This window comes from Euphorbia lathyris, chromosome 6, assembly GCF_963576675.1.
Source record: "Euphorbia lathyris chromosome 6, ddEupLath1.1, whole genome shotgun sequence".
NCBI classification, from domain to species: Eukaryota; Viridiplantae; Streptophyta; class Magnoliopsida; order Malpighiales; family Euphorbiaceae; genus Euphorbia; species Euphorbia lathyris.
The window spans coordinates 44,553,999-44,564,560 of NC_088915.1; the positions used below are offsets into that span (position 1 = coordinate 44,553,999).

The following is a 10,562-nucleotide window of genomic DNA, read 5'->3' on the forward strand; positions in this document are numbered from 1 at the left end:
TATACACAATTTGTTGAAGGAGTTTATATAATCTCGAAGGGATTCATTTGCCTTCTGCTTCAATTCGAAAAGCTTCCTGGATTTGACCATTGGCGGGATACAGCCAGCGAATTTAGCACAGAACTCTCTGCTTAGTTGGTCCCAACTATCAATTGAACCAGGAGGTAGGGATTGAAACCAACCATAAGCGGGACTTCCTAACGTGGTGACAAACATTTTGCACAGCACTGGCTCGGTTACACGATTGAGGCGAAGTAATATTCGGTATTTTCTGACATGTGCCTCCGGGTTGTCAGCACCTGTGTATATAGCAAGATTAGGTATTTTAAAATGCCTATCCGTCTCCTCTGCCTCAATCCAAGCCGTGAAGGGCGAATCCCAATTGGCGAATGGGTTATGCCTGGCATTCTCCTCATTCATGCGGAGCACCGCTGCTCGAACTCTATCGTCAAAATTCTCCGGATCCGCCCTTGGGCGACCCCTCCGTGGAGATCTGCTTGGAGAAGATGACGAACTGGATCCTGAAGACGGATCCGAGGGTGATCGTCCGCCACGTCCGCCTCCGCCTCCATGCCCGCCTCCACCTCCACCTCCACCTCCTCCGCCTGGGGGAGCCTGTCCGTTATCTCCTCCAGCGCCTCTTGAAGGAATATGCCCATCATTCCCCTGGTGTGGTGGTGGTGGTGGCAGCCCACTTGGATGTGGTGTGTCCGCTGGCTTTTTACTCTGTCTACGTCTAGCAGATGGGGGTGACCTGCCTCTACGGGAAGATCTCGGTTCTCGAGGCGAAGGTGATTCAGACCGCCTGCTTTTCTCCTTTCTACGCTTCTTATGCTTTCGCCCTTCCGATCCGCCCAAGGAGAGGTTCGTCCGCGGTCGTCTTGGGATATCCGATCCGCCCAGATCAATCCTCTGGCTAGTAGATCCGCCCGCTAGAGTTTGAGGGGTTCTTTGGCTCCCTCATGCGCCAGCAGGAAATAACTCTCGATTGATTGGTTGCTCTCCTAACGTTGTCGTGGTGGTTACCATGGACTCCGTATTATGGGCTTGGAGAAATGAAGAATTGTGGGCGCCTGGTCCTAGAGTCATCTGGGGCCAGGAAGGTATTGTAGATGAAGGCGGCAAACTCCAAAATGGGGGAATGGTCATGAATGACCGTAGGCGATCACCTGTTTCTGGACCAAACTTTTCCCCTATAGCTTCTGCACACATGTTGATGAATGCATCCGGAGGCATACTACTTTCAGCGTGCGCTGTGGGAACATTGGAATCAGTGCGACCATCACTAGTTATTAGTGGTGTTTCAATCCCTGAGGAGGGGGTATGATCTCCATTTGTCATATTTCTTTTAATCGTGAGTGAAAATCCTTTATTTGTTTAAGGATTCCACGCTCACCGCACCAATTGATGACTTGTGGAAAAATCCTTGATCGGAGCACTTCCCTATGAGGCGCCGTTGGGATCGGCCGGGGACACTCCGATGCCAAAGTCAGTAATATTTCTGAGAATAAACTGTAAGCACAAAAGTGGAGAATCAGTAAGTATACCTTGATAGCCTAAGGATGTAGGCTATATATAGCTTGGAAGTCGTAACCTTTGGCAACCAGAAAGTCTCCATTAATGCTCCATTAATGGCGGTTATAAGTTATCCTTAAACTGGCGGTTTAGCTAATTGATAGCTCATTAATGGCCTTTATGGCCGAGTCGGCTTTAGCTGTTACAGTGACGAATCAAGTAGATGAGGAGATCCGCCTTATAGGTTCACCAGCGGATCTCTTTGAATGGGATCGTGGAGATCCGCCATCCGGATCTCCTTTGGGGATTAATACGCGGCGTTCTCTAGGTGAATATCCTTTTTGGTCCTTAGGATAATATCTCAATGTTGCTTGCCGAAAGAATTGCTCATCTCCAATGTCATGGATATGCTCCTCATGAAATGTCTTCAGTGGGGAGATGTGAATAGGTTATGCCATGCCATCATTGCTCTTGCTCTTCTTGGATCATTCAGCTTGTTCATTGTCCTTCTATTTCAACATCTCTTCCTCCTTCCATAAGTACCAGACACCCTAAACTTCACAACAAATCTCTAATCACTCCAAAGCATGGAGATTGATTGGCTCAATGTGTGGCCCCTTGGTGAGAGTAGTGAATTTAGGGTCGAAGAAACCCACATTCTTCGTAATGGTACTTCAGTGAATAGTTATCAATGCCAGAGGCCTTGGAGGTGCTTGGGCTATACTCGCTTTGACCGATGATAGTTTTCCAGAAAGCGGCCGCGTCGAAGTCTACTGGGATCTCACAAGCAGCAGAGGTATAATGTTCCTATTCAAGTCTATCCCGGTCATACAGACCCAGTGGAATATTCATGTTGTTGATGGAACAGTTGAGATGATTCCCTCTAAGGCGAAACTGGTACCTCTTATGATGTGCTGGGTCAGTTATGGTTGGATCCTGTTGGAAGGTGGAGATGCATTACAATGTGAGCTTATGATATGATTCTTTATCAATAGCAAGGAATGTGGTAAGGTTTGCACCATCAATGAAGGTTTTCATCTCCTTGGTCAGACCTACTGTCTCAAGACTATCCCAACAAATCTAATGGGCAGAGTGAAGGTCAGTGTTCTTGAAGTTTTCATAGTTCTTTTGTTCAGTTTCCTCTGAGAATGTAATCAGCTGTCGTGAGAGGGTGTTGGAATTGATCGTGCTACTGCTCACGTCTAGTTTCTTATCATTTCCTTTGTTTGTTGTGGATGCTCTGGTGTTCTTTCTGGCCATGAGGATGAGGTTAGCGTTTTTCTTTGAGTAAAGGAGAGAGAGATGTGAAGTTATGGAATTTGGGTATCAGTTTTATGGTGTGTGGAGTTCCAAAAAGTAGGCGTTTATAAAGGTGAGGGGGGAAAGTGGAACGTGGTTGGCGGTTTGAATTTGAACAGCCAATGAGATTGCTAACCACCTCAAGAATGAGTTTATCCACGTTCCGTGTTTGGCAGTGAAGATAGTCTCTTCCTCTTCTTTACCATTTGAAATTAGCAATCAGCAGGTTACAGTCCCCAATGATGTGACAAGACAGCTTCCATTAAGTACGATATGCACCATTGGTGGTCACCAAACCCCTACGGATATGACGTGGAACACCTCTTCACTACCTATGAGTGATAAGACCACTTAAAGCAAAAAATTAAAAGCTTAATAGAAATAATTGGTTGAAATTGGCAAATGTTACGAATTGATTTAGTTAATCTATAAATGTGTGTGTCTGGGGGGGGGGGGGGGTTTAAGATTTCAAGGGGGTAAATAATTAAAACTCGGAATTTATTAACTCTAAGTTTTGAAAATTTGCCCCAAGTCAGGATTGTACCTATTCTATTTAAAACCCCATTGAACACCCTTATTTATGGAATAAGCTACTATTCGCTTTGAATGACTAAAACTTGCCATTAAGTGCTATGCTGGAATTAAAAATTATATGTGCAAGGATTCCCTAGTGAATGTAAATATATGTATATATATATATATATATATATATATATATATATATATATGTATTTATTTATTTATTTGAAAACTGGATGTTTTCCAGTCTTTATTCGCTACACTACGTACTTGCAGCCTACATGTGGTGACATCTTGTTTAGAACAGGTGTTTGTGTTTGAACAACAAAGACATTCATCTACCCACAGTCTTAACTAGTTGTTCCATTTGAGCAGATAGTCTGGTAATGGCATCATTACTTGAGTCAGTGGAGACTCTCTTCCCATCACTTTGCGCTGAATACCAATTGTAACCTGTGTTAACCACCCTCTCAATCAAATCATACAAAGCTTATGGTTCTAGCTCCTCTGGATTCTCGTTGGCAACAGATTCAATTTGAATCTTATAGGCATTGGTCACTCCATTGTAAAAGTTATGGACTTGCATCCACATAGGTATTCCATGATTGGGGACTCTTCTCAATAGTTCTTTATATCTCTCCCATGCCTCAGACAGCGACTCATCTTCTTTTTGGTAGAAATGAGATACCTCATTCCTTAACTGGATTGCTTGCCTCGGAGGAAAGTATTTCATCAAGAACAGTGTGTCCATCTCCTCCCACGTAGTGATTAAGCCTGGTTGTAGGTTCTTCAGCCAGTTCTTAGCCTTATCCTTCAGCAAGAAGGGGAATAGCTTCAGTCTGATAATGTCATCACTCTCGTTCCCGTTCATCCTGAATTTATTGCACATTGTGATGAAATCTTGAATATGAGCATTTGGGTCTCCATTTGGATACCCACAGAACTGAACGATTGTTTGAAGCATTTAGATCATTGATGCCTTGATCTCAAACAGGTGGTTCCCTTCATCAGGTAAAACAATACAAGAAGAATGGCCCTCCGTGGATGGTCTGGAGTAATCCTTCATTGCAACCGTTGATTTCCATTGTTCCGGTAGCCATCATTATGTGGCTCATTATTTAAATTGTCATCATGACCCTCCTCATGATTCTCTAGTCCCCCAGCATGTTCTGGTCCACTATTTTGGTTATCCATCCTTGCAAGTATGGCTTGCCTCAATAGCCTTCTCCTCCTCCTATAGGTTCTGTTTATCTCAAAATCCACAGGAAGGATACGAATACATGTTCTTCGCATAAACAACTAGAAATTGAAACCAAACAATACTGAATAAACAGGTGGTTAGCAGGTAGCTACGCTAAGCATACAAATTCACTTAAACTTAGTTTATCAATCGTCGGCAACGGCGCCAAAAACTTGACGTGTTAAATCTGGGCTTCTAGCGAGTGCATTAGGTCGTGTATAGTCGGATAAAGCCAAGAGTCATTTCCATAGGGATTGAGTTTTAAGTCTAATGAACAGTTACCTTAACAACTAGAATTCAATATGTTGAGGTTGTTTAAGTGACAATAACATGAACAAGTAAATAACAGAGTATGTAAAGGATGAATATCAGCTTTGAACAAGCACATGCCTAGCACTGCACCAAACAGACAACTGTTCGTACAACTGTTCCATATAATGAAGAATATTTAAGTTTCCTAGTTCGAGTATCTCTCTCATTTCTCACTAAGGTCCGGTGTCACATTTCCAAAGATTCTAAGAACAGAGCTTAACCAAGTGTCCTTTCGTTAAGGATGTTCCAGCGTTAGGCAACAGAGAGCATTCACAAGTGAAACCCTGATATATGGTCATTTTAGTGTCCGTCCACAACAATATATAACAAATGATTGTTTCCATAACTTCGGAGCACCGTCGTGTCATCCATTGTTACTATCACATGGATTTGATCTTAACCTAAACATTCAATCATACTATTGATAACCATTCATGGATAAAAAAAAATACTTCATTAATGAAATAGTAATACTTACAATCACCATTTATGGCTAGCTAGACCTGCAAAAGGTAACTACTCACTCATTTCCCTGAGTGAACAGGATGTCTAGACCAAAATGCTCCTTTAAAGGTAGAAGCTTTAAAAGCTGGAATAAAAGGTGGCTAAAAGAGAGATCCCCTTCACCAACCACAAAATAAACTATTTATAGGATAAAGATTCTGCCCTAAACAGTAAGGGTAAAAGAGTAACTAATAATGTTTATTACAACAAAAGAAGTAAATCTCAACCCTTCATTATGCACACGGTGGATGCAAGCTGTCATCCACATTTCTCTCTCTCATTCTTCTTGCTTGACCCGCGCTAAAGTCCGGAACCCGTCTTTTAGACCTTTTTCTGCTGGTTATAATGATGTTCTGCCCTTCTTCATAGTTGTTCGAGAGGAATCCTTATTGAACTGTTATTTCTGGATGTTTCTCCTTTAAATGGTCGAAAACTTTGTCTTTGAAGCTCTTTTCCATGAAAGCTTTGCCTCGCAATCTTGTCCATATTGCTCACATCAAGGAGCACCTAGCAAGTCCACCAAGTAGTAAGATTTGACGTAAGAGTTATGGCTTGTTTAAGATCGTAAAGGAAATTAGTGCAAATGCTTATCACATGACACTCCAAATTGGTTGGGAAAGATGCCTTCGTCGTTCAATATGTGGGATATGAGTTTATTTTAACCAGATGCGTCTCTTGGTTATCCTATTCAAAATTTGGGTCAAACTATTTTCGGAAATGAGAGAATGACGAGGTCATCAAGCCTATTTGGAGTGTCTTGAAGGTCTCGGACATGCCGTGTGGAAGAGAAGCAGATTTCGTGCTTCTCAAAATTAATTCACACGGTATGTGGGGTTTGTGACATGTTGTGTGGCTAGCGTAAAACAGAGATTCCCATTTTGCTCAAACTATCTCCTATTTACAATTGTGTCGCTGCTCAATTACAACTCCTGCCATCAAGTTATTTACTTTTACTAGTTTCTATTGAGTTGCACTTTGTTCTTTTTATCCTTTTAAGTAATCTTAAGCTAGTTTGTTCGTAGGAGCTTTAACGTGTTTTTTTTTTTGCTAGGATTTAGTGGGTATAAAGCCCAATTTTGAAGTTTTATGCATCTTTTATTCAATGAAATATAGAATACTTTTATGGAGGCTAGAGTTTTATTCCTTTTAGGAGTTCATCTCCTTCAAGTTTAACCTTGAAAATTTCTATCTTTTTATTGATTTAAGATTAAAACCTCATTTTTCATCTTTCAACATTCAATCGGTAAAACAAAATTTTAGTATTTTTTATATTAAAAGTATATTTGCATTTAAAAAAATTAAAATAATGTTGGAGCCCAGTAGATTAAATTTATCATTGTATAAGTTCCATTTTGTGTTATACTAATTTCAGGCAAAGTCAGGTTTGAATGTTAAAGAGTTATTGATAAGAGGTGTTATAAGTGGGATATGTTTCCATTCTTATCAACAAGTGAGGTTTCAGTTTCCCTAATTCCTATTTTAATAATATAGTATATTTTTTGGATTAAAAAAGCTAAAAAACAATATATATTGTATGTATAGGTGTCATATATGATACTAGAGAAGGTAAATCCAGTAACTCATGCAGTGGGAAACTGTGTGAAGCGTGTGGTAGTCATTGTCTCTTCACTCATCATCTTCAACACTCCCATTTCCCCTCTTAATTTGATGGGTAACTTAACTTTCTTTATTTTTTTTTATCATAATAGTGTTGTTAGTTTCCTCTTAATTACAGGTGGCAATAGAATTTGGATAAATTAAAATGTACATATTCAAATCACTATAAACAACTTTAGAAGATAAGTAGATCACTTTAAATAACTAATAATTCACTTTAAACAAATTTAAAAGATAACGAGACACTCTATCGTTATTTATTTATATATTTATTAATTACTTAAGCTATGCTTTCTGCATGAGAATAATAACCGGTTTTAATTACAGGAACTACATTAGCAATGGCTGGAGTCTTTTTGTACTCGAGAGCAAAGAGGATAAAGTCAAATCAAAAGGCTTCCTGAATACTTTTAACACTTCCTAACTTTTTTTTTAAAGTATGTATATTTTTCTTGGTAATTACATTCACTTTACATAGAAAATAAATGAAAATTTCATAAATTCAGAACTTACTAATATTATTTTTGATTGGGTAAATTACACTAATGGTACCTGAACTTTACTCTATTCACACTTTGGTACCTAAATTACATTTTGTCTCAAAAATATACATGAAGTAACGATGACCAGATAATTTAGTGTATTTTACTAATTAATGACCGGTCAACGTGAGTTTCATATGTTGATTACATCGTACCTGAATTTTATCTTAATTCATATTTTGGTACATGGATTCTATTTTATCCTAAAAACATAACTCAAGTAAAGGTGACTGAAAAATTTAGTTAGTGACCGGATAATGTGAGTTTGACCATTTTAAACTAAACATTGGGACACACCATATACTCAATGAACATAAAATTATAATATTATCATTTAATATATATATATATATATATATATATATATATATATATATATATATATATATATATATAGAGAGAGAGAGAGAGAGAAACAACTAAATAGTAGTATTATAATTTTATGTTAATTGAGTGTGTGATGGGTCTCAATTTTTAATTTAAAATGGTCAAACTTGCATTGACTGATCACTAATCGGTCAAATTTACTAAAATATTGGATCATCTTTACTTGATGTGTATTTTTGGAGAAAATGAAATCTAGATATCAAAGTGTGAATTAGGGTAAAGTTCAGGTACTATCAGTGTAATTTACTTGTCAAACTCGTATTGAATGGCCACTGACCGGTAAAATATACTAAATTGTCCGGTCATCGTTACTTTAGGTATATTTTTGAGACAAAATGTAATCTAGGTATCAAAGTGTGAACTAGGGTAAAGTTCAGGTATCATTGGTGTAATTTACTCATTTTTTATTCATATATTATTTGTAGTAGCATGGTGTTCACCGACCAAATGAATTTCAGTCACTATTAAATCTAAGTTTTAGAAGAATTTTAATTTTCACACTAAGATTCTATTAAGTCTTGATCTAAGACTCGGTCGTTGTTTGTTTGCAGTAAGGATGATAATATGTATAAATCCATTATCAGAAGAAAAACGTTGGTATGAAATTTCATTTCACGTCCCTTTCTCCATGCCCATCACAAAAAACCTTTATTTTCTTGTATAGGCCTCGTAGATCCACCAATATATTTTAATTACGAATAATTTTCTGTCAGAGGGACAAAGAAGGAAACAGGAAATTTAGGACAATATTTTTTTTCTTTCTAAAATTGGTCAAAATATTAAATAAAATATTAGACCTATTTTTAGTTAGGCTGGTGATGAGTCGAGGTGTAGTGATGCACTCTATATGATTCCTACTCCAACATTGACTAAGGGATAAGTGTACCACGTCCATATCAAGTAATAAATCTGGTTAAGTCCAGGTATTGAATCCGCGAGACTTATACCCACAAGTATTAAATTACTCGGTTCTATACGTTATCTAAATAGTGAATAGTTTAGGTTGGTTTGGTGACAATTATAAACTACTCCTAAAGTATAGGTGAGACAATTTTTACACATTTCAAACCATTATGGGATGATACATATGACGTTAAGTTACAACATTTGATAAACAATATTTCAGAATATATATGAGTAACAATTTACTCTTGCAAAGATAATTATATGTAAACCGACCAACCCCATGAAGTATTTAGGTCGTGGTTCCCTCTTAAGGTGACTCTAATTCTTAGGTTTAGAAAATATGGCTCTTAAGTTCCATGGCTCGTCAATTCCTATGGTTTTCGGGTTATCAATTCTGGTAAGGCAACACCTATGTGAATTCTAATGGATTTCGGAGTTTGTAATCATCCTACACAATATTAAATTATAAGAATCAAAGCAAGGAGTAAACATTAACAAGTATAGTTAAACTGAAAACTATAATCGTATATTATTACTATGAAAAGCATAAATGCAAAATACAACTGAATCTAGCACATAGGAAGAGTACAAACTAGTTAACAAGGAAAAATGGAAGAAGAATCAGCTCTTAGAACTAACTAACTGGACTCAAGATCCTCGCTTAGGATTCGAAGGTGGAACTCTCGACCTTGGGAAATAGGGATGGAACGTAACTTCATCGGAGTAACGAGAGAATTACAACAAGCTCAGTTTTTTATTACATAAAAACTGAATATCTAATTGAGTGCTGAGCACTTTATACAAAAATCAAGCTCGAGCACAGTCGTAATTACATTTTTTTTTATTGTTCAGACACTAAAATGTTGAAAAATGGTCCCACACGGTGCGTGGCTAGCTCACACAGCATGTGGGCTTACTTCTGTCCCAATTCGGGAAAAATTCGACACTCGAAAAGCAGTTCCAGGCTCCCCACACGGTGTGTGGGCCATCCACATGCCGTGTGGGATGCCTGATGACTAGGGAACTTATTCGAAAATGTCTCCGTTGACTTCCGTCTTGTCCCCTTCACACCCACGCACCGTGTTGACTTCCCACACGACATGTGGGACTCTGGAAGAGTGTTTTCTTCCTTTTACATGACGTGTAATGCGTCGCTTCTGTGCTTTTCGTCTGTCACTTGCATCTTGCGTGCGTTCCTTAAGCCTGTAAAATACAACCGCTAGACTCGAGATTATTTGATTTATTTATTTACTTTATTTATAACGACAAGAGATTCAAAATGATTAAAATTAACTAAAAAGTACACACTTTATTGCATCTTGTTGATTTATTGAAATATGTAAAAAACTAAACATTAAATGTCATTATTAGCTCAAGAATAAACCGTAATTCACCCTAAAAGATAGGGATAAAACGTCCCTATCAGCCTACTCAGACTTTAAAGCTTTACTTTGTCCTTAAGTAAATGTAGTCGAAGGATGAAGAGTTAAGATGTTGAGAAACAAACCATTTCTCGTAGGGGTAAACATGGTCGGTTAACCAGTCCATTAACAAAAACCATTAACCAGTCCATTTAATTCGGTTAACCATATTTCGGTTAGCTTATTACTTCGGTCGGTTAACCTATATTTTGATCGGTTAACCATTTGTGACTTTTAGTAATAAATATCACTTTAAAATAAATATATAATTATTTAAATATTAAATAAAATTATTGAACT

The 10,562-nt window shown here is 37.9% G+C and overlaps 1 protein-coding gene across 5 annotated transcripts in view; it reads left to right on the forward strand.

Moving 5' to 3' along the window:
- LOC136232386 (phosphoenolpyruvate/phosphate translocator 2, chloroplastic-like) overlaps positions 1–7,507 on the forward strand; it is a 38,221-nt gene extending 30,714 nt beyond the window's left edge. For 4 of the 5 annotated variants that reach the window (XM_066021510.1, XM_066021509.1, XM_066021512.1 and 1 more), the window contains exons 6-8: positions 6,762–6,839; positions 6,932–7,061; positions 7,334–7,507. In XM_066021510.1, the coding sequence (XP_065877582.1) occupies positions 6,762–6,839; positions 6,932–7,061; positions 7,334–7,410 (285 nt within the window). In that variant the 3' untranslated portion in view covers positions 7,411–7,507. The remainder of the gene's footprint in view (positions 1–6,761; positions 6,840–6,931; positions 7,062–7,333) is intronic. The other variant, XM_066021513.1, reaches the window with a different exon arrangement.
- The last annotated feature ends 3,055 nt before the right edge of the window (positions 7,508–10,562 follow it).